This window comes from Centroberyx gerrardi, chromosome 14 (genome assembly GCF_048128805.1).
Source record: "Centroberyx gerrardi isolate f3 chromosome 14, fCenGer3.hap1.cur.20231027, whole genome shotgun sequence".
Lineage (NCBI taxonomy): Eukaryota > Metazoa > Chordata > Actinopteri > Beryciformes > Berycidae > Centroberyx > Centroberyx gerrardi.
Window position 1 is genome coordinate 12323980 of NC_136010.1, and position 25000 is coordinate 12348979.

At 41.8% G+C, this 25000-nt stretch overlaps 1 protein-coding gene across 1 annotated transcript in view; it reads right to left on the bottom strand.

Moving 5' to 3' along the window:
* The window catches only part of LOC139916833 (chemokine-like protein TAFA-2), a 60960-nt gene that overhangs the window by 5713 nt on the left and 30247 nt on the right, over positions 1-25000 (bottom strand). The window contains exon 3 of the mRNA XM_078288348.1: positions 2617-2766. Coding sequence (XP_078144474.1) covers positions 2617-2766 — 150 coding nt within the window. The remainder of the gene's footprint in view (positions 1-2616; positions 2767-25000) is intronic.

Genomic DNA, 25000 nt, shown 5'->3' on the forward strand with positions numbered 1-25000 from the left:
TATTGTGAATAATCAAATGATTGTATTAATTAATTAATTACTTAATCTATTAAGTTGTCATGGTAACACTTCCTTCTACACTAAGTGTAAGTAATAATTTAAATGAACTTGCACTTTCATCTGCAACTTAGTAGGTAAACACTTAAAATCACCTCTGAAGTTACTCATCAGGTCAAGTAACTTCACTGTAGTTGTCACAGGTTTCCAATGGCAACAGCCTGAGTTTAATGACATAATTCCTAGGGGGATTATGCTATACTTTCTGACAAAGATGTTTTCTTTTACAGTCCAGTTTTACCTTAGTTTCTGAGAAAATTAGAAGGTAGTAATTAGTAATCAGCTGATGCATACACGGTTGCCACCCAGCAGAGATGAATCTCAAAATACTATATATAAAATCAGCACTTCCAGTGTCCAATCAACACTTATTAAAACTTGAAAGTATGTATGAACCTGTATCGATGTGCCCAGTAATGAAGAAAATGTACTACAAAGCTAGAGGGAAAGTATGTGGTCTGTCAGAGTTTGTGTAAGGTCATTATTGATGTAATTCCCACAAACAGTTTCAGAGTTATCTATGTTAAGTTTAACAAGCCACTATTAATTACTATGTAAGAAAAGCTTTATTAAATTTATAGGAAAGTGTTGCCTTAAATATGATTTAAGGCTTAAATCATACAAAGCACACAATTAAACTTGGGTTATAGCTAATAAACTTTCAGTATGTAAAGGATAGTTCCTTCAAATGATGAGTAATATAGTATAGTATAGTATTGCCTAATCCCCTTTATGTAATTAAACTTGTGCTGTTACCATTCTAAACCTCTGACAACTACAATGTAAAGTAGATGATATGGTGAGTGACACCAGAGGTGGTTTTAAATAATTCAGCTGTGATTTCTAAATATCTACTTAGTTACAGCTGTAGTTACTTGGTAATTCATTATTCCTACCTGGTAAATACCTAGTAATTAGGGTGTTTGAAAAAGGAAGCGTTACCGTTATGATAAATTAATATGTATCATTAAGTTTTAATGCAGAACAGTCCTAACAGAAACTCCCCCCAAAGCCAGAAAAAACAGAGCCACCAACACCGTAGTCTGTGATGTCATCACGTGCCACACTTCATCGCCGGAGGGAGAATGGGATACTGATTTTGTGGACACAGTAACAGTAGCCAGGGGGATTTTCCGGGTATATGGGTACATTTTCTAGCTTAGAATTGTCAGCACTACTGTGAAACAAAGCTCATTTATGTGTAAAAGCCCAAACAAACACTGAGTCTACAAAATCAACCTTTCATTCACTGTCAACAAAGCAGCTCCAGAAAGATACACTTTCTGCAGATTAGAGTATTTGCTATCAGGATTCACATTGGGTGTCGGTTTATGTTCACATAATATTGAAGGAGCTGCTCAATACGGTAGGAAGAACACCTAAATTTTATTTTATGGAGCATTTTCAATATTCTGCTTCTCAGTTAGGGATACATCATGTTATATTAGATTTTCTTTCTTCATCACTGGAATTGTTAGATTGGTTGGTTGTGAAGTATAGATTACTTTTACTGTTTGGATTAGATTACTGTTTCTCATTCTGGGACCTGCTCTGTTTTACTAGGTTATGGCCAGATTTCTCTATGCCACACCCCGTCTTTATAATTCCCCTAAATGCAATTAAAAATAATAATAATAATTCGCAATGGTCATATTTATGACGAAATATGTTCATGCGGTTCAGTAGTTTCTTTCAGGCAAATCAGATTTACTATATAAGTTACCGACAGGAAACATAGGACAGGAGAACAGGGAAGGTGGGAGTGACAGGTTTCAGTTTGTCTCATTCTGTTCCATCCATTTCTATTCAGTCGCTACACTGAAGTTCCGTTTGGCTGCCAGCACACTAACATACTGCCAAGAGAATATTGACATCTATGACTTCACTGTCAAATCCCAGTTTGCTTCAGTCAATATGCTACCTCTTCTTTCTTATTAGAGTGGATGGCAATGGCAGATGCCTCAGCACTTGTTCCAAACTGAGAGATTTATGCTATGTAGTGCAATGGGATGTGTTACATACGTGAGTCCTGGGTCAAATAATTCTTAGCTTTGTTTTATCCTGCACAAAGTACTAAATGTGTGGGGATTACTGCATCGGGACAGTTCAGATAGTATCAAGCATGTTATACACAGGAAATATACTAAATTGACTTTTAAATACTTTCCTGTGATTGTCTAAAACATATGGGGTCACTCACAATGTGCATCTAAAAGTGAGAGTATTTGTTGTGCTCTTTTATCTTTCTATTTTACTTGATTTGATTCTTTTAATGCAATGCATTTTGCTTGTTCTTTTTTATGAATTTTATCTTTTTATCTGTCTTTTATCTGCCTTCTATTGATGTAAAGCACTTTGAGCTGCATGTTGTGTATGAAAGGTGCTATACAAATAAAGGTTATTATTATTATTATTATTATTATTATGGCATTCATTGTATTGCCTTACCAAACCATGAAAAGCATCTTCAAACACTACTCAAACCACACATAAATACACACAAGCACACACACACACACACACACACACGCTCAAACACACACACAGAGTGGGACGTACCATCGACACAGGAGGGCATGGCCCTGGTGGTGCCAGCAACCTGTCCAGGGAAGCAGGAACATTTGACAGTCTGAGATCTCTCCTCAATCTTGTTCTTGTTGCAGCAGCGGTGGGCAGCGATGACCTCACACGTCCCTGCCTTCACATGCACTGTGAGAGAGACACAGAGAGAGAGAGAACGAGAGAGACGGTGAAATATGTCCGGTGTACCAGGCTCTCCTATCGATGCTGCTGTCATCACTGCAAAAAAAAAACATCCATCTTTACAAGTCTAGTCTAGTAGTCTTATTTTTCTTAAAACAAGTGAGAAATATCTGCCAATAGGGTGAGGTCACTTGTTTCCAGTGCAGATCAACTTGTTTTAAGAATTTTCTTGAATCCTGATGAATACTGAAATTGGAGTGATCAGATACATAAACAGTCCAGAGTTTGCCATCAGAACTATCAAATTAAACCTTTCATATATTCTGATGCATGTACTGTATAAAAGCATGCATAAATGTATTTATGTGCACAAAGTGTAAAAAACATCATGCATAAATGTATTTATGTGCACACACACACACACACACACACTGACACACAAATAAACATGCACACATGCACAAAGGCTTACAGACAGACGTACACACACACACACACACACACACACACACACACACACACACAAAATGCACTTTCAGTTGCTGCACTTTGGCTCCATCGGCAAGTTTTTGGTCTCCTTTTAGCCTTTTTAGCGGAAAGCACAGTGAATAGTCTAGTAACGAGCTGCTTGAAAGACAGTGTAGTTTTGTATCACAATATACTCATTTGATTTTACTTTATGAGAGAATTGCCTGCAGTACTAATGAAGTATAGATATGGGAAGCCCCCTTCACATGGCTACGACTGTACACACAGACACATACACACACACACACACACTTCAATCAGCCTGCCCCATAGCTAATTAACCACAAGTCCACCCCAAGCAGAGCATTCCCTCGAGTCAGCTAAGAGAGTAGGAACAAAGAAATCTCTCTACATTTGAAGATATGTGATGTCAACACATGGCCCTTTTATACCAGCCTTTCATCAGAAACATGAAAATGTCAAGGACAAACAATATGCTTTGTCAGGAGCATAGTGTGTGTGTGTGTGTGTGTGTGTGTGTGTGTGTGTGTGTGTGTGTGTGTCTGTGTCTGTGTGTGTGTGTGCCTGCCTTCAAATGTGTGCATGTATGTACAGAGAATGTCTACATTTGTGCATGTGTTTAGGTATGCTTGACTTTGTGTGTGTGTGTGTGTGTGTGTGTGTGCATGTGCATGTTTATTCTTTTGGCTGTGAAAGTCAAAGCTTGGTGTGTGCGTTTTGGGTTTTCACACAGTTGTTGGAAGCCGCTGCTATTTCCATTACAAAAGAGTCCGCCCACAATACAACAAAGGGCAGACACTGCATGGCAATGAAAACTAAAGCGGCAAACAATGACTCTGCTCTGTCTAAAGAGTATTTAAAAGTGAGGCGAGCTGAACTGAAAGGCCCAGTATGAATATGTTAAACAGACTAACAGAGATTTGAAAAGTTCTTAATTTGCTCCGTTAATGAGAAAAAGACAAAGCGACAATCCGGCAAAGCCCAGTCCAATTAATATCTCAATGAAAGGCACATTCCAATATATCACCCACTGTGTGTGTCCCGCTCTTTCACTCTCTTTTTTCCTCTCCTTCTGTCTCTCTATCTCTCTCTGTGTACTTCTGTGGCACACATCTTTCTCTCCTGTCGTCTCATTTCTCTTCTTTTAATACTCTTACCTCTCCTCTTTGTCTCTCGCCCGCTCTCCGTTTCTGCACCATCCTAATTGACTCTGCATTTTTTTCTAATAAGCTTGACAGCCCTGTTGGCAGATATACAGCTCAGGAAAACCAACACACACCGAGTAAACACCTAAACCCAACCCCCCCACAGGCACACACACACACACACACACACACACACACTGGCCCATTTTGTGGCTCAGCACCTGCAGTAGTAATTGACTCAGCATTAGTAAGAGCAGCGATGCACTGAGCTGAGGCTGGGAGGGGCGGGGAAGTGTGTGTGTGTGTGTGTGTGTGTGTGTGTGGTGGTGGTGGGTAACACTTTACTGGAGGAATGTAAAAGTTCAATGAGGCTTGATTACACATATTAATGTTAATAGATGACAGTAAAGGTCTTCAATGAGGGCCGCGCTGACCACATGGTAAAATGAATATTGGCTGGAGTCGGGCTGGAGCTCCGTCGTTATTGAGGCTGCACTTGATGGATGTGTACAGCAGATGAGTCCGCGTGTGTTTGTGTGTGTGCATTTGTAAAACCTTGTACCTGCATGTGTCTAAGTACGCATGTGCATCTTTTGTGTACGTGTGCACTAAAGCACCCTTGACTGATATTGCTCATTATTACTATTTTGATAGCTGCTGTTCATGTTTTCTCTGATGACAGTGGGAGACACTCTTGGTTTAGTTTTGATGTTCTGTCGGCTTTTAATGGCCAAAAATGAAAGTTCTTGAAAGACGCCATGGGAGGAAGTTGTTTATTAAAGTGTTTTCTACAGGATGCTGTGCTTACCGTGTCAAACAGGCAGCATTAAGGGGACTGGTTTCAGAAGTGAGGAGACGGAGACAGTGGCACTATTCATCCTTGTTATGCTCATACTGTGAAATTTCGCTGTAGGCTAACAGTGTGTCAACATTAATCTCAATACGCTCCGTTTGTCAACAACCAAAACAATACCGTTAGGGGTGGATTGTGCGGAATGTATTGGATAATTGTTTGAGGAACCATTGTGAGTATTTTGGAGATATTTGTTATTCAAAATCTCCCTGATACTTGGGAGGCTCCTGGAGACGTAATAACTCACTAATTCACTCTAAAGGGCTGGATGCAAATAAGCCAGTTTATTCAAATATAATTGTCCAATTATATTTAATATAATCGGACAATAAGCAGATGCTTGGTTTTCTATCTATGCTTTGGTCATTTATGTGAGAAATCATATTTATAGCTGTGTAAAAAATAAAGATAAAGCCTTTGATGACTTATTAATGATTTGTAGAGCGGTAAAACTCTAACGTGTGTGTCTGCAGGCATGTGTGTATGGATTTGTGTACATGCTTTCTTCCTGTATGTGTGTTTTGTGCGCTCTCTGGCTCTGTGTAATACAAGTGAAGGTGTCAACTTATGAGGCTGTGTTGTGCTGAGATGTTAATAATTACCAGTCTGGCTGATAGTGGCTCAGGCAGGGGGCCACGGACTCCAATAAACTCTGATAAATGCTCAGCTAAATTAGGCATCACTCACCACATGACTTACACAGCAGGACGCACACGCGCACGCACACACACACACACACACACACGCGCGCGCACACACACACACACAAAGGATTAGTTGATTTCTGTCTATGTACACACTTAGAACACACACACACAGATTAAAACAGACATAAACACTCTGAAACTCACCAGGACTGTATTCATAGCACTGCCTCAGTGTGTGTGTGTGTGTGTGTGTGTGTTTGTGAAGAGTAATGGTGCTCAGCTACACAAAAAAATGCATTCCATTCCCTCCTACTGGGTGAGCGGGCTTCCTTACTCAACAGCGAACTCATAAATGACAAAACTCCTCTCTTTTCCATCCTCTCCTCCTGGCTGCTCCCTCTCTCCCTCCCTCCCTCCCTCCCTCCTCCCTCCCTCCTTCCCTCCTCCCTCCCTCCTCCTGCAACCCTCTCGCCATTTCATAAATGGCACCCACCTCCCTCCGGATCTCTCTTTCACACTTCAGCTATCCATTTCTGCTCTCCTCCCCTCATCCTCCTCCTCCTCCTCTGCGTCTGTCTTACCCGATCCTACCGCTATTTCATAAATGACCTCTCCTTTTCTCAATCTCTCTTAGCCACTTCAGCGGCCCATTTTTCCCTCTCCTCTCTTCTCTTTTTCCTGTCTCGCTGCTCTTAGCGCAGCGAGCTCAGCAGGGGAGCACACCATTATCCTCAATCACAGGCCCCAAATCAGAGAATTTTAACACTTTTCTAATGCTCTCTCGTTCTCTGACACACACACAGACACACACACTCTATGGCATGAGGACTTGTTATCCCTGCCACTCTTGGCGCAGCAGTGGCTGTTAACCCCATTTACTGAGGATGAGGTGCTACTGACAGACTAACAGATGGACAGACTGCCCTGAGTCTTGAGAACCAGAGGGGAGCTGTGTGTGTGTGTGTGTGTGTGTGTGTGTGTGTGTGTGTGTGTGTGTGTGGTTTCACTGACACACAGGAAGCTGTAAGGGACCTCTCTTGGTCCCAGCAGGGGACTTATTTCAAATGTCATTCCTATCACTGGGGCTGCACACACAGGCACACACACACGTGCACGTACACACACACACGCATGAGCACAGACTCTCACACACAGGATTAAGTACTGTCAGAAATAGAAAAGTAAGGCAACCGAAATTGGACCTAAAACCAGTTTCACTGACAAATTCACACACAGATACAGTTCAACAGGATTGCCCAGTGGCCCAGGGCCAGTAAAATGTTGACTTGGACCAGTTGATTGGTAAGTCACTGGCCCATTTGGGACAGTGCCCAAAACAAAGGTTTCTGGTCACCCGTTCAGTGTTGTCTGTTGTCTTTGGCTCTCTGCCATTGGTCCACTCTCCTCTAGGTTGTGCTTTCTCCGACCAATCAGATGGGACGCCACCTCAGAGAAAGTAAGGGAGAGCTGTATGTTGGCAGGAATTTCAAATTACAAAGCGAAAAGCAAAAGGCTGTTTTCTTTTGTTGTGGAAGTGGCAGTTTCCTTGAGTTGAAAATAATGAATCAATCCCTCACTGATTGTACTATTTGTTGGCAATTTCCAAGCGATGCGGGTCAACTTGGCTCATTTTTAAAAGCACAGACAATCACGGTAAAGACGCACTCGATGCTCACAACAAAAGAGTGTGTTGGCAAAGCGGCTAGCTGACTTCCTGTCAGCAGGTCTGATTAATGTATTGGCGTGATGGATGAATTCAGAGACGCAGCCTCAGGAATTTCCCCTCCGATTTTTTTTCTCTGTGTTACTACTGGTTACATTTCTAGAAAAGCTTTTATGAGTTGGTTATGAGAGCTCATCTATGATTACAATACTATAAAAGCAATAAGGGTCAATTTATACTTTGGAAGTTTGGAAGAGTTTTTAAAAATCCTACATTTCAAATTGATTCACAATCAATCAATTATTTACTTTTTTATTGCTTATTTTTCAGCCCTTTTACTGCTGTATATTAGGGTTAGGCTGTCAGTATCACACATTTTATTGTATTACATGCTTACATTTTATCAAAAACTGGTTATTTAAATTGTTACCTGTTGGGACAGTAAAGAAATACTAGGGTCTGACCTACTGGCCCGACTCCAGCCTGATTCTTCACGTTGAACCCTACAGATATTAACTTTTCTAACACTGAACAAACACAGGAAGTTACAACTAGCACTGTGAAATTTATGGTTCACAGTAACATTAACCATGGCCCATATAAATGTACTATATAAATCATATATTTAGTATTAATAAATATTTAAGCATTTCCTTAAGGCGCATAGTCTTCTATTCACAAAGAGCTCCTTTTGAAATGCATAATGAGTTCAAAATCATAGCCAAGTTAATTAGATTACAATTTACGTTTCTGAGTGTGCATGAGTGTGAGCATCAGTATGTGTATGTGTGTGTATGTGTGTGTGTCTGTGTGTGTGTTTGTGTGTGACTGTGCATGTACATCCATGCATGCGTGCGTTAATAATTAGGTTACATTGGCCTCTGAGATGGCGGCATTCGTTATGAATCGTAAACACAGACCGAATTAAAATTCTGTTTAAGAGCGTGCCAAAAAAATTAGCATAGAGAGAAAGGGAGGCATGCACACTCGACCGTTCCTCCTCTCCTTTCTCCTCCACCCTGTTTTCCATTCTTGCCCACAACTCTTTTCCATTCTGCAGGTCCACAACTCTACTCCCCCTCTCTTCTCTTCTATTGTCAGACCATGATCACACCATTTTCTCTGCTCAAGGGTTAGTCAGTTAGTTAGTAGTTATTACCAGAAGGTAAAAGAAACACTACATAAAAAATATGGAAAAGAAAATAAGATTTAGTCATTTCTGAAAGCAAGTGATGAAATCAAAGGAGAAGTGAGAAACACAGGAATTTTTGTTTTTCCATCCCAAAGAATCAGTGCTGCTGCTGGACATTATGGCATAGATGGAATTCCTTTCTCTGCCGTGTGTCTCTGTATCTGTGTGTGTGTGTGTGTGTGTGTGTGTGTGTGAATGGGCTGATCAATGGCAGCCCCCCCGAGGAGCCCAACTCCTCTCACACACTAATGTCCCTCTCTGTTATTATAGCCCTGGAGACGAGCATGGGGAGAGAGAGGAGGAGGAGGAGGAGGAGAGGGAAGATGAGGAAAAGCAAGAGAAAGAAAAGGGTGAGAAGAGAGAGAGAGAGAGAGAGAGAGAGAGAGAGAGAGAGAGAGAGAGAGAGAGAGAGAGAGAGAGAGAGAGAGAGAGAGAGAGAGAGAGAGAGAGAGAGAGGGAGAAACACTGAGAGCTGGCGCAAGGGGATTGGATTTGAAACAAAAAACGAAATACTGTGGGCGTACACAGAGGAGATCATCTCTGTCAGAGAATGTGCCTCTCCAAAAATCATCCAACCCATTCAGATACACTCACTCAGTCTGCGCAGAAAACAAAAACAACCTCGACATTATCAATTACTCATAATTCTCTCCCCCTCTCTCTTTCTCTCTCGTCGCATTTTCCCTGACAAGCCAATATCGCGCCTCTCCCTCAGTCCTGTCACGGCATTGGCTGGCTTTCACCTTAACAAAGTGACAAGTCAGTCATTAAGGATGTGACGAGGCGCCTGCTGAGCCGGTCCATCTGCACCTACCCCCCCACCCCCCCCTCTTACTAATCATCCTCACTAATATGGGACCAGCCTCTGCCAGACTGTCTCTCGCTCCCCAAGCCTCGCCTCTGGTTCTCCGTCGCTGATCTCCATACAGTTTTAATGCAGCACAGACAAGGGAATTATCTCCCCCACCCCATCGCCACCCCAAAAAACCATACAGGATATTACAGCTCACGCGACAGGACAGGCCCAGCGACACATGGCGTGCCCTGACATATCTGCCTCCCCGCCACCACCAGCGCCGCCACCCCACAGCAGACGATTTGTACTAATTTGCGCTGCAGGCGATATATTAGGGCGGTGAATTGGGTATAAATTGTTAATATGCTCAGATGTATTAGCACAGCATTACCACTCAGCCATTAACCTGTGGCAGCATGTGTGTATGTGTGTGTGTGTGTGTGCGTACGCATGGGGCCCTCATGTTTTAAACCCTGTGTTAATCAGTAATTGCTGACTGGAGGTGACTTTTCGCCAGCCCTCGGGGAACGTCCAGGTCCCCTTACTCATCTATATTTCTGTCTCCCTCCCCTCCCCTTCTCTCCCCTTCTCTCCCTCTCTCTCCCCCTCTCTCCCCCTCTCTCTCTGAAGTTAGAAACCTAGCCAGCGTAGGGGAGTACTTGCATCTTTTCTCCTCCTTCCAAGGGGTTTCTAATATGCATTGTTGTGGGGGAGCTCAGAGCCATGACAGCCTCTTTTCATTTCTCTGATTGAAGCCGGCGTCTCTCTCTTTCTTTCTCTCTCTCTCTTTCTCTCTCTCTCTTTCTCTCTCTCTCTCTCTCTCTGTCTCTGTCTTTCTGGCAAAGCTGTGTAGAGACAGAAATACAATGATTGAGTTCATTCCAAACACCCCCTCCTTCAATCTTCTCTTTGTCAGTCAGTGGGTAGAGAGGAGAGGAAAGAGAGGAGAGGAGAGGAAAGGAGAGATGAGGAAAGAGAGGTGAGGAGAGGAGAGGAGAGGAGAGATCTATAGCTCAGCAGCCACGTTGATGAGGACTTCATTCTGTCTGAATTCTCTCCCTGTCAAAGGAATACGGACGGACACTCGTAAACGTCAACCTGTGCGTATTTCACTTTAACAGGTTGCCGTGTGTGTGCGTGCATACATGCGTGCGTGCGTGCATGTGTGTGTGCATGTGTGTGTGAGTTATGGCTGTTGTTAATGTCAGTCTGTTGTTGAGGTGTCGTTTCACAGATCTAGATAAATGGCTTGCTATCACCCAGTTTACTCTCTGTGAAAGACTGGACAGTCCCATATGTTACACTGCACACAGCCACTCAACTCACTGCACACAACGCTGCTCTCGTCTGAAAACCTCGGAACTCCAATGTTAGTGAGTTTCAGTTTTTTATCGGAGCTGAATGTTTACATGATCCTTTATCGGTTGAGCACATTTGATGACACTAGGCGCTCAATTCTGGTCCTCGAGGGCCGGAGTCCAGCAGGTTTGTGTTCCTCCCTGATAGTTAATGAGGCACACCTGGTGTCACCTGGTAGATGCAGACCAGGTGTGGCTCATTAACTATCATGGAGGAACAAAATCCTGCAGGACGCCGGCCCTCAAGGACCAGAATTGAGCACCTAGTCACAAAGGCCTAAAACCAATTTAAACCCTATTTCTGCATATGCACAGTGTGGAATGTGGGTTATCATGTGGGGTCATAGGTTAACATGTATGTTCAACAGTGAGACATCATGTGGCATCATGTAAATATCCTATGTGTGTTCAACAGTGAGAAGAACCAGTTCTAACAAGGGATGCTAAACAAAAGTATAACTACAAATGTTGTACACTTCTTGGAACAGATAGGACGTTTCTTTGTCCAGGAAAAGTTTTGCCACTGTATATAAGCTTTGTTAAGAGTAATTCCCTTTTAGAAAACTGCAACGCTTGTATTGTCCTTTTTTCCATGCATGAATAACCCTTAAATATAGACAAAAGACTGCTGGTGTGCTTTATACAATAATTCATTGAAAAATCTAGGAAGATCATCATAAAATATGTTATTCTTCCACAACAGGCATCAATCTGTAAATATTTTTTGTCTTTCTGAAAAGTTATTGAAGATTTTCATCTAACAGTGGCAACAAAAGAACACAGCAAACAATTGATTGCATATGATCTTAAATGATAACAAAAGATAATTTCTCTTGATATATTTCTTTGCCAAAGATGTTTGATTCATCTTTCAAACCCAGTGATTGGCCAATGAGCCTTGACAAGCGATCTGACGGGCTCTGTGATTGGTGCATTAAGCCCGTCTCTCCTTCGAGGCTGTCTCCTATCGCAGCATCAGCACCTTCTCCCTCTAACTGCATTCATCAGGACAGATCATTACATCCTTCCACTGCTCTCCTCTCTCGCCTCTCTCATCCCATCCCTCACTTCCAAATGAAAGGGAAACCCTGGTGTGTCTGAGGCTGGCTGGCGGCAGAGCCAGAGGTGAAAAGATAAGAAGAGAGAAGGAGGGGAGATGAAGGCAAGGAGAAGAAATGAGAAAAGGGAGAGAGGACGGAGAGAGGAGAGAAGTGCGGTCTGCTCTGACTGTAAATGGTGTTAGAGGAGAGGAGAGTTTGTGTTGAGGCAATGATTAGTCTCTGTTAGGACTCTGTGGGAAGGCAGCTGAGGAACCACTGTAGCTGGGCTATTAGTACGCAGCAGGATAAAACTGACACTCCACCAGCCCGCCTGCTGCAACGATCAAAATCACACTGATAACACTAAAGTTGAAACAAGCACCTGCTGTATGTTCAGTGTCATTTTGTGCAGTTAAGTTGGTCATCTGGGTTTTGCACATATACCTTGCTTCTCCAAAATATGAGATTTCCAGCTTTTGATGAAAAACCCTAACCCTAACCCTAACCATTTGTTCCTTTGAAAAGCATTTGCTGGCATTTCACAGTGTGTTTTCAATGGACTCGCCTGGTTATAATGATATAAAATGTTTTTTACATGTGGAAGACAATGGAAATGGCCAATTACAGTAAAAGAATTGGAAACTTTTGGAGATCAATATTAGATTTCGACTTCATTTTCTCCCTGTCCAGTTTCTTGATGTTGCATTGGGTATTGTTTTTTATCCACAAATGTGAATCACTGTTCTCTAGCAGAGAAATGCGCCCTGCATTTCAATTATTGCCTTTCTCTAGTCATTGTAGAGGACCTTTTCTTCCTACTGACCTGAAAAGAGACAAGAAATTGCCCAATGGCATTCGGTTTTGCCTCCTCCTCGCTTCTGACGGCCCCACATTTGGGAACTCTTTTGTTCTTTGTTGAAGGAAGTCACACCAAAGTTGTTGCAGCACAGCAAATATTCTGTATTTGCTTCAGGCGACTTGTATAATTCACTTCAAACTCACCAGGGGAGATATTTCAAGAACTCTATACAGTGGAAGAGGCTAACTATAAGAAAAAATACTTACCATTTGATACAGATTTAACTTTTTCTTCAGTTTTCAACAGCAGCATTTCTACCAAACACACTTCAAGTTATTTAGGTGCAATCTAAAAACATTTGCTTCAGTTGCTCCAAGGAAAGCTACACATATTGTGTACATATGAGAGTGTACATATTTGTCTGTGTATGTACTAGTGAGTGTGTTTTTGTCCTTTTCTCCCGTTCCCCTGGTCACATTTTATTTACACATACAAAAAGGTTAATACAGAGAGGAAGCCCCAGGTTTTGGTAATTTCTAAGTAAAACCTAAAGGAGAGACATGGAGCCCTGGAAAAAATATTGACAAAAGAAGTGAGATTTTTAACTAATTGAAGAGGCATTTGTAATTTAAATTCCTGAACAGCCATTTGTTAATTAACACACTGAAGAGGCAACTTTTTAATTATCGAGGAGACATTTGCTGGTTAATTAGGTTACCTTGCACTTTACATGTCCTTGTAATTAAATTTTCGTACGTGGTTGGCTTATAACCAAACTGGAGCCCAAATGTCGCTGACTCAAGGGGAAAAGCACCACAGCAAAGCCAAAGTCAGAGTTTTTGGGAGTTATTTTAACTTAAAGAGGAGGGGGGGAGTCCACCCTCCTCAGGCATTTCAGTAGCTGTTTGGGTAGTATGACGAAGATGGAAAGAAAGTTGTTGGATGCCATAGCATAACATGCACAAGAGCAAACTGAGCCTTTTATTGCAATGCAACCCAAATTGAGCACAATGAAATTTGTGAACAGAGGCTAGAAAAAAAGAGATTAAAAATCTCATGAGTGAGGATCTCAAGATCAGATGAGGACCGAATGCCAGAAATCCTTTAGATTAAGTACACAAGTGAATGGCTGTAAAATATTATCATCCAGGTCATTGATCTGATTGCTTTTAAATTATATGTACTAAATGAAGCAATATGAAGCAACCCACATAGACTCCCCAGATAAATGGCATGTATCTTGACCAAAACCATAAAACCATAATCTGTGTCTTTTTACAGGTGCCTAGGTGTGTGTTCTTGACTTATGGACACGTACAGACAGACACACACACAGAAAAGCCACACAAAAAATGTCTAAACAATGATTTCCCAGTTATTTCCAGGCCAACTCTCCCCTAGATGAAAAAGAGAGAGAATTTCTATTAATCTGGACCAAAATAAGCATAAAACACTCAGTGAGGGATTGAGTGATTTGTGCTTTAATGCAGCCCACAGAGTATTTACAGTGGTGTTCTGCTAGGATTAGTTGTGTGAGAGGATTAGTGAAGCTGCATTACTGCTGTTTTATTTAACTCACAACAGCAAAAGACTAAAAATAAAAGCCTCTTAACCATATTTAGTCGACATGAGAGGCCAGGCTGGACAGTTAGACAAACACGTTGTTTGTGCCCACTTTAAGACCTGTGCCGGAAAGGGATGTGCGCGCACACACACACACACACACACACACACACACACACACACACACACACACACACACACACACACACACACACACACACACACACACACACACACTCAACTTTCTCTACTTAATCTATAATCTAGTAATCTGCTGAAAGTTGCCCCATATGCTGTGCATGGTAACACTGTCATATTAGTTAAGGCGATGACGACGGTGAGAGTGCAGCATATGCAGATACAGGCAGGATCAACAGAGTGGGAAACTCACCGAGAGAGGAGAGGATTAATGCAAAGAGACTGGGAGAGAGAGAGGGAGACAGAGAGAATGAGAGAGAGATTTGCAGATGCAGCACATTACCTCTCTCTCTCTCTCTCTCTCTTTCTCCCCATCTCCCTCTCTCTCCCACTCTCTCTCTCGCTTTCCTCGCATCAGCATTGATCACAGTACATCAGTAAAGTAAAGAGCACCCCATCCATCAGTGCATGCTGTGGAGCTGCTGGAATACTAAAGCTCCTCTCAACAGAGCACACACACACACACACACACACACACACACAAACACACATGCAGATTGTTTACTATTGCAACATTAGCATTAAACCAACCGAATTAGAGTCACTGTTAATCCAATAAAATTCCACCCAGATTTGAGACTACACACTGGGATTGTTAACACTAAATAAAGAAATGTCTCAACTTCTTATCTCTAGAAGCAGAAAACAGCGTTGTCCCTCATCATATCTTTTATAGCCGCCGTGGTTTGCGGCCAATTTTAGATTTTGCTGTGCATTCACTCCTGTTTTGGTTCTACTGTGGCTTGCACTGCTGGAGCTGTTCTCATCTGGATACTTTATTGTGATAGAAACACTAATACTAAAGAGCACCTACTTCTCTTTTGCGAGGATATTTTGCTGATGTGCCTTTTTTTTTTCATCTTATCTGTCTTACATTCTCTCCAGCGTTGGTGGCACTTTTCTAGCAGTGGTGACCCATTATCTCTGCGTGGAAACAGAGGAGACACTGCTTAAGGTCTGTTTCTAATGGATTTATGTCTGAAAATAAAAATCTGAACTTTCTGTGTGGCCACATGTGTGTTGCCCACACATGTGAGGCTCTTATATAGGATAAGGATGTTCCATTCATTATTCACATAGCTTCAGGCGTGTCAGCTCTACTGGGAGAACTCTATGGAACGAAGCTGTCCTGCTTTGGATCCAGTCTCACGGAAGACAGGAGCCAACACACAGGAGCCATGGAAATATGACTCGAGAGCCTATAAGGAACGACAGGTCAGTTGTTGCCGGGTTATAATACACAGTAGAATATAATAGCCCTAATCCGTCCAAATCATCCTTGGACACAAATACACACATGGCTGGGAGAGCGAAAGCTTTGGATGGATTCCCGCCCTCCTGAATGCCCGCCTCAAATATCTAAATGGTTCAAAAGGTAACGTCCAGCCTTTGCTTTCCCTTCCAAACACCTGGCGGTTTGCAGAACCTCGTGAGACCATATCAGAAGCTGTGTACATGGGGAACGGAAGGGGAGAGAAATAGGGGCAAATGGACCCGAGGGGGCCGAGGGAAAAGCTTTGATGGGCTGAGAGCTAGGAGTGGACTCATATTCCTTGGTAGAGCTAGGAGTACAGCAATGCTGCAGTGTGGAGTTGTCTGTCAGAGGAGGGCACTGAACCAACAACCTTTAAGTCCCAAAGTAAGCACCCCGGGTCATCCTTGACTAATAAAAGGAAATAGTACTGTATTGGTTATACATATTTCAGAGCATCTCTCCTCTCTTGCCAAGAGCCTACTTGAAAGGGCGATTCCCATCTCAGTGTGACTTTCATGTTAAATAAAGCTGAAAGAATTGCAGACACAGAATTGGAAATTCAAATGGATGTATTCGCAAGACTGTGGTCCTATGAATACCAAAGGCGAGCACTGTACAAACACATAAGAACAAAACCGCTGCGCCACCCACCAGGCAAATACCTCTGGAGGACAAATTGGAAATTGAATCATAAACTATAAAGAGCCAAGGTTGAGTTCAGCTGTGGAAGAAAAGAGAGACCGAGATGGAGGTGGAGAGGAGAAAAGAAAGAAAGGCTGCATTAAATAAAAGTTCACTCTTTCTCCCCTGCCCCTGCAGAAATCCATGCTGTGCTACCTGATTGAAATTTCCTGGTTTAATAGCTGTGAAATAAAGTAAAAGTTGGAGAGAAGGGGACAGAGAGAATAAGAAAGAGGGGGCAAAAGAGGGAGATGGAGTGGTGGAGCCAGAGAGAAATGCAGAAAGAGGCACGAGAGATAGAGAGAGAGAGAGAGAGAGACTCAGAAACTCAGAAACTTAAAGATGAAGAAATACATGGACTTGATGGAGACATGAATTATGTCTTCTAAACTCAAATCTGGGCTAATTACTCGACACTCTTTTAAAAGTACCTCACTATAGCTCTCTTGCCCAACCACTAACAAACACTTGAATCCACGCTATTGTTGTTGCCTTCCTAGTTCCAGCAGTGGCTTAACCAAAGGCAGGGAGTCAATAGGGGCTTTAGTTTTGCTTTAGAAACCAGCAGCCTAGGTCTAGGCGGGGTTGGCTGGTGAGCTAACAGGTAACGATTGGCACTAATGAATGCAATGAGAGGACTGGGATGAGGTCATCTCACGGTGCAGCCAGAGGAAACCCTCCATTTATACCAATTAGAGCACACACACATACAGTAATCAGAAGGCGACTGAATCCAGACACACAAACTGTAAAGCGATGGTTCACAGCAAGATTGTCAATGTTAATTTTACTCTGAGAGTGTAAAAATCAACATCATGCCAGTGTTTATACAAGTACACACCATCAGAGTTAAGTTGACATTTTGATGTTTGAACACTTGCCCCAGAGCCATATCACCTCTATGAGTGAATCAACGACACTCCAATCAACACTTGTCAACTCACAGTAATTGTCACTTAAAAAAGCAACACTGGGAAATTTGACAATGACTCCCAATACGGATGATTCATGCACAAAATGGTGATCTGCAACACTGATATTGCTTTGTATGTGGGAAGTTCAATTCCAAAACGCTATGTATCCATTTCAGAAAAAAAAAAAATCATTATCTTAAGTGTATCATTTTAAAACATAAGACGATCAACTCTGTAAAATAATTTTGTCAACCAAAGACTTAAGTTACCTACAATCCTTCCCATCTTTTGTTTTAATTTTGTATTATCAATTATCAAGAGTATGTGTCATGTTTTTCATAACAGTGGATATCTCATTTTGGAACAAATCTCATATTTATTTTTTCATGCTGTTTCACTTGATAAACTGCTGGAGGAAGCCGAAAGGCAGGAACTATTAATTATCTCATAAGGCAGATATGTAAAATTCCTAAAAGTGATAATGTGATTGTAAATTAATTATAAATTACATTTTTACATTTCTAACCCCTCCAATTCATCTCACGATCCCCTTAACCCAGCTCTCAGGTTAAGAATCACTGCTGTAAAACTGTGAAACACACACACACACACACACACAAACACGTAGGCAAATGCAGAAGACACCCATAAATAACCAGACAAATACCCAGCAGATAGCTAGCCCTTAATAACCCAATCACACCCTCACAGTCTGCTTTTGTCTGTCTGTCGGTCTGATTCTTCAGGCATAGGCAATGAATCATACTGCCTCATAGCAGAGTGCATCTCGCTGTCTGGCATCACCTTTCTACTTTCATAGATATTCATTTTCCTCACTTGGTAGAAAATAACAGCTATAAACACACTTCCCCTTGGTAGAAAAGCCACTTTAGCTCTGTGTTTTCCTTGTCCAATATTTCAGCAAACAGACGGTGTGCCTGACAGATATTAAAAAATATATATCTAATCTCCACATCCCTTGAATACGTGCATGAATTATGTCTGAGTAGGAATAAACACAGAAGATTATCCTGTGATAGACTACAAAAGGCCGGAATTCCTGCAGCCTGTTATCAAACACACTCCTAGGCACCTTAATAATTGTGAGTACGGCTAAAACAACACGTGCGTTACCAAGGACACACTGATTGGCGAAGGTGAGTTTATGCAAATTATTTCCTTGGAGTTTGTCAACAACACCTAGTCGGGCGGAGAGAGAGAGAGAAAAAAGCAAGCGAGCGAGAGAGAGAGAGAGCCAGGGGCTATAAAACACCCATAATGATGAACAAATGGACAGATTACCAGTAACAGGCATCTCCGTTGTCATAAGGTAATGGAAGAAGGGTCATGAATTCTTCAGGAGAAGCAGAAGGAAAATTTGCAATTTGATATTCCTATAAGCAATAATATGGTAATTTTGAAACACGCTGTGACATATAAGGCCTGGGCAAGGAGTCGAAACTACCTCTCCCTCCCTCTCAGTCATTAACTCTCTATTATGTCTCTTTCACATTTTCTTCTCGTCTCTTTATCTGTCTCTCTCTCTTTCTCCGTGTCTAATATATCCCTCTCAATTTTTGACACAGCTCTGTGGTTTTCAAGTGCCAAAAAAAAAAAAAAAGCCAGGGCAACCGGAAAGTGAGACACCTCTCCAACTTGATGCTATGAAACTAAAAAAGTAAAAGTATAAATAAATAAATAAAAGTAATTTAGTTATTTTGATTTGTTTGTTGAGTTTTGTTTTATGATTGGAACATCTAATGTTGTTGGACCATTGAATAAAATATTTGTGGGGGAAAAAAAATCAAAACTATTGTTTATTCAGCAGTTTATACACTGAACAAAAATATAAACACAACATGCACCAATTTTCAAGGTTTTACAGGGTATCTAGCGAAGATTTGAGAGGAATAAGCTTCTTTGGAAGATGAATGGGATATGTCAACTCAAGAAACTTTACATGTTGCATTCTAATTTTTGTTCAGTATAATTATTTTAAAAAAAAGTAAAAGTGGTGTTATTGTGAAAATGTAACTTCATCTATAAACTTCACACATTAGCTGTGAGTGAGTAATTTTCCATAGTCCTCTTCATATGCAAATGTATTTTGATGACATCATACAATGGTAGAACTTAATACTAGGTTCTCCATCTATTACTTTACATGGACTGCTGCGATATAGTGATGTACAGTATAGCAATCTTTTTATTATTGTAAGACAACATACTCTATCTAGTGTTTTATAATAAAGCACATTGTTGTATAAATATATACAACAATGTTAAAATGTATTTACAGTAATATGCAATAAGCTATGTATACTAACATTTCAGTTGCCAGCCAAGTAGCCTAACATGGCTGTATTTTCTGTAAAAGAGATGAGGGCAGCTGATCAATGAGGGAGCCAGACAGCTGAAATCACATTCAAATGAACTGCTAATTAATTACATCTCTATGTCATCACCACAAATGCGTGGGACTGAACAAAATCTGTACTTGTTCTCCTCCCTTTTTTTTCTCTCTCTCTCTCTCTCTTTCTTCCTCTCACTCACTCACTCTGTCTCTTGACCAGTGAGTGAAAAGTGCTGGCGAATGCTGGAATGTTTGTCAGCATGAAAAATTTCACATTTGTAATTTTCAGCTTGAATTTTTCACAAGCCATATGGAGCGGTGTGTGCAGAGCGAGCGCAGAGTGCAGAGCAGCCTCTAAGGAGGGCAGACAGCCTGTCTCCACACATCACATTAGAGAGCCTCTTTGAGTGTGCATGTATGTAAGAGTGTGTGTCAGCGTGTATTTGTTTGTGTGTGTGCGCCTGTCCGTGTGTGCTTACTGTGCGAGTGTCAGCAGGCCTGTCTGCGTGCCTGACTGACTGCATATGCATGTCCCTCTGAGCTTATGTGCGAGAGCGGTTTAGCACATGAGTCTTAGCATCCTTTCTCTGCCTACATCTCTATTTCCCCTCCTTAGCACACAGAATACCTTGCAGAGTTAAGTTAAGTTCTTAGCAGCCTCTAATCAGTGGCGATGTATGGGGATCACAGCCCATAGACTTAGAATCAATGAGTCAGCAGTGTGTGGTGAAGTGATCAGCATCATCTCCGCTCCGCTTTATTTCACCTTCCTAGCCAAGCTCTTTCTCCAAGACTATTGGCAAAGCCACTGAGACGTTTAACCAGGGCCCTGACTTTCTGTACAACTAAAGATCTCTTCATTGCAGGAGATCTGCAAACCACGGTGAGCGTTTGACCTCCGTGTCCTGGCATAAAGCCCAAACGTCCACACAGTTCTCTGCTGATGTTTCTAAAATCATAAAGGATGTGAAAAGGGGAAAAGAGGATACAGGAGGAGCGGATGCTTTATCCGATGCAGATCCACTGACGGTGATGGAGAGGCATGTTTTTCTATTCTGGCCTTCCACCTCTCTGACAGATAAGAATCTGGAGAATAATAGGAGAACAAAAGCTAGGTGCCGTGTTGTGCACATAGACACACAGACACAAACACACACACACACACACACACACACACAGAGTTCACAGACTTCACAGACTTCACATGCCACTTTTCTGCTCCCTCTACCTCCCTCCTGAGGTCGCCACAGCTGTCCTGTCAGCACCTGCCTCTCAAGCTGGCAGCGAGAACACACACATACACACTCGCGTACGCACACATAAACACACGCTCACACACGCTCACACACACTATCTTTGATATAACTACAGAGTAGTAAAAAAAGAGCTAAGGTATATGGGAGAGGAGAGGAGAGGAGAGGAGAGGAGAGGAGGAGAGGAGAGGAGGAGAGGAGAGGAGAGGAGAGGAGGAGAGGAGAGGAGAGGAGAGGAGGAGAGGAGAGGAGAGGAGGGGAGAGGAGAGGAGGAGATGAGAGGAGGAGGGGAGGGGAGGGGAGAAGAGAGGAGAGGAGAGGCTGTTATTGCTGAAATCATCATGCACTGGGGTGCCATTTTTATGAGAGCTAAATTGAATTGAGTTCAGTCACTACCTTACCCCAATAGTATTATAATAAGATTTTCTTTACATGCAAGCGTGTGTGTGTCTGTCTGTGTGTGAGTGTGTGTGTGTGTGTGTGTGTGTGTGAGCGAGTGTCTGTGTGTGCGTCAACCTTGGGGTGACCTAAGGGATTGTGTTCAGTAATTATCTGATTACCCGTCTGTTTCTCCCTACTCAGACGACCTGCAACTGGATAACACTGTAACTCCCTGATTACAACTCACACTACAAATCAATCACCCATTAACAGGGCCGCATACACACACACACATGCATTCACACGTGCTCACACACACACACGCACACGCTCGCGCACACAATTCTGTCAAGCTAATACACGTACGCCACCGGTATCACCATTATTTCAAAGGATAATATAACCATGATATAATCTTCAGTGACACAAAGCTGGAAATGATCAACTTTTTCTTATCTTCTCTGACTGCTATCCGTGTCTCAGTCTGTGTTTTCAGTGTTTTCATTGCTTTGTGCAGACTTCAGCACTTTGCTGAAAGGCCAGTGATGCACCACAATAAGAGAGCGTCTCCATCCTCTCTCCATCTCTTTTCACAATCCTTTCATTTATGAAAATGTTTGCCCTTGCCTTGTCAAGACTCTCTCTCTGAGAAGAGGAGATAATGCCTGGCAGCCAGAGAGCAGCATAGTCAATCTTACACACACACACACACACACACACACACATACTCACACACTCACAGCTAGGACCTTGGAGTCTCCAGGAACTCATAACATTATGAAGCCTTTTCAATTTCTACGCAGAAGGCCAGAGGACTAGGATACACTATCTGTCTGTCTAAGATGCCACTTCTTCTATCAAGCACTGCAGACCAAGACACACACTCATTGATCATTTCTCATTTCGATCATCCACTGACGGAAAAACCATGCAGGGCGGGAGCTGACATACACTGATGTGTACATTGATGTAACCCTACACACATGTACATCCACATGCATGTGACACATACATACACACACACACAGGCACACAAACGCATGCAAATGTAACTGCTGAAGTCCATCTTTTTACTTCATATTCAGCATACAGCAGCACTCCTGCAGCAATGTTTATCCACCCAGAGAGAACTTTTCTTGGAAAATTCAAAACTTTCTATCTATCAGGAGTTGGAAGGATTAAGTTAACAACCAGTCATTTGCAAGACAGGATTTCTATCTTTTGACTGGCTGTGGCAACCCTTGGGTAAAGGGAGGAGAGCCACTGGCAGGTGAGTACCTTCAGCAGCCTGGACAGCTTCACACCATAATAGTCCTCTCAAGTGTTGTTGTCATTTCAGGGCTTTCAGATTATATCCAGATCTTTTTTTTTGGCCTGTGGCAAAAATGAATGGGATTTTTGGATCCCATTTGCCAATTATTCTGTTTCTTAAAATGGCCAAAATAATGTCACTAAAAATGACATACGATGAAGTTATTACATATTTTAATGCATTGCTGAATTTAAAAATAATATTTTTTAACATTTTTTCTTTCTCACCGCAGCTTCAAAACATCAGAATCCACCTCAACAAATAAAGAAATCCATTATAGAGGAACCCCCGAAAGCAAAAAATAGTCAATATTAGCATTGGACGTATTAAAGACAATCATTTTACAATTTTTCACGTTAGACTGAAAGGGGGCAGGATCCAGAAAACCTTATTTGGGCTGAAAAATCACGAGGACAATAACAGTGAAAGCTCATCCTGTAGGGAAAAGCAACCGTGTGTCACGGAGGGCCGAGAGTATGCAGAGAAGTTTCCATTCCAACCAAAGACTACACCAGGAGATTTCAATGTTTAATTCCTCCTCTCTGTTCGAAGTTGTGCTAATCAGTGAAATTACCTGGTGTAGACTTTAGTTGGAAGGAAAACCTGCATACTCTCGGCCCTCCATGGCACACGGCTGCCTATCAGTGTCTTACTGAATACTACTGTATAGTTTAGTAGATACTTTGAATATGCAGTTCAAGTTGGTAACTTTTAAAGAACAGGTTGACATCAGTAAAATAACACAATTTGCTGGGCTACAGATGTCAATGACGCATGATTACATGAGTACTGAGATTAATGTGTTGATCATTTCTGGTGGAATTTCCTCTGAATAATATTTAGGATGGTTTTATGCATTATGGACTTCCACACAGATTCTAACTGGGCTAACTGAGGACGATGATGCCCAGGTGCTGCAGGTGGACCTGAACTCTCCTGTGACCAATTACCTGAATCCTGCAGTCCAGCCAGCTTATAGAGTCTTCTAGGAAGTTTTCCAAGAAACATGTTTACATTTGTATATCTCTATGTACATGTACTGTATATGTATATGTATGTATATGTATATGTACAGTACTGTGCAAAAGTCAGAGACCACCCTTTCGTTTAATTAATTTCCAGTCAATCAGCCATTCAGTATAGATTATTTATTTTTTGGTGTCAAACAATAATGCAGGAAACATTCTGTATATTTAACAGAAAATTACACAAAAGCCTCCAACACTAAGTGTAATATTAAATCTATTAGTATTTAATTTTTCCACTCTTTACTTTTGTGCACCCTACTGCCACTTCAACCCTTCCAATCTTAAAACCAACAAAAGGTGTTCCCAAAAGTGTCTGACAAAAAAAAAACAAAGAAAAAACAAGTGAAAAAACAGGAGTTTCCAAAACTGGAGTTCAAAAAATGATTGCAAGATATAGAGAAAGTGGGACTCCTAACAACTGTGCAAGACCCGGTAGACCACCGAAACTATCAGCATCAGATAGACTTTCATCTTCGAGAGAGAGGGAAAAAATCAAGGTCCACTCTTGCTTCAGATCTGAAATAGTCTCCCGAAAAGAATGGAAGCTGTAATAAAGGCAACGGGTGGACACACTAAATACAGAAAAAACTGATATTATATTTAGTTGTGGAGACTTTTGTGTAATTTTGTGTCATATATATGTTTACTGCATTTTTTTCTGACACTGAAAAATAAATAACTTGCACTTAATGGCCGTTTTGACTGGAAATTAAAATTAAATAAACAATAAGATGGTTTCTGACTTTTGCACGGTACTGTATATTGTACATTATGACCAAATGGCATGCTCCCAGGCACAAAAAAAAAAAAATGTATAAGTACATGTATATATGGTTTAATTTACAGGGACAGATACAATGTTGCTTCTATGAAAACTTTTTAGCTACAGTTTGTGTTGTCAGTGTGAACCGGAGAGGTGAGGATACACAACCCTCACATGAGAAATGAACTGACAAAAAGGTACGAGGCTCTGGGATCAACCATGCCAGTGACTCAGCCATTTGTCCCGCTGGGAAGGGTATCGCCCAACCGGTGGGTTTATAATCCATAAGGCTCACAGCTCACTCTCTGCTCTCTCCCACCGGCGCGTTTGGGGAGCCGCGCCCCGCCCTGATGGGATTACAAAGAAGTGAAAGCCCCTGAACTAAGAAGACATTTTGTTGGATTACTCTTACTCCCCTTCCTTTTATTAAAGAACTTTTTGTGTGTTCTTCCTGGCGACCGGCCTCCTCAGCTTCTTATTTCATTGTGAATCCGACCTCTGCACTCCCTGGGGGGCCGCAGGGCCGATTCACTTCAACTTTACAACATTTGAAACGA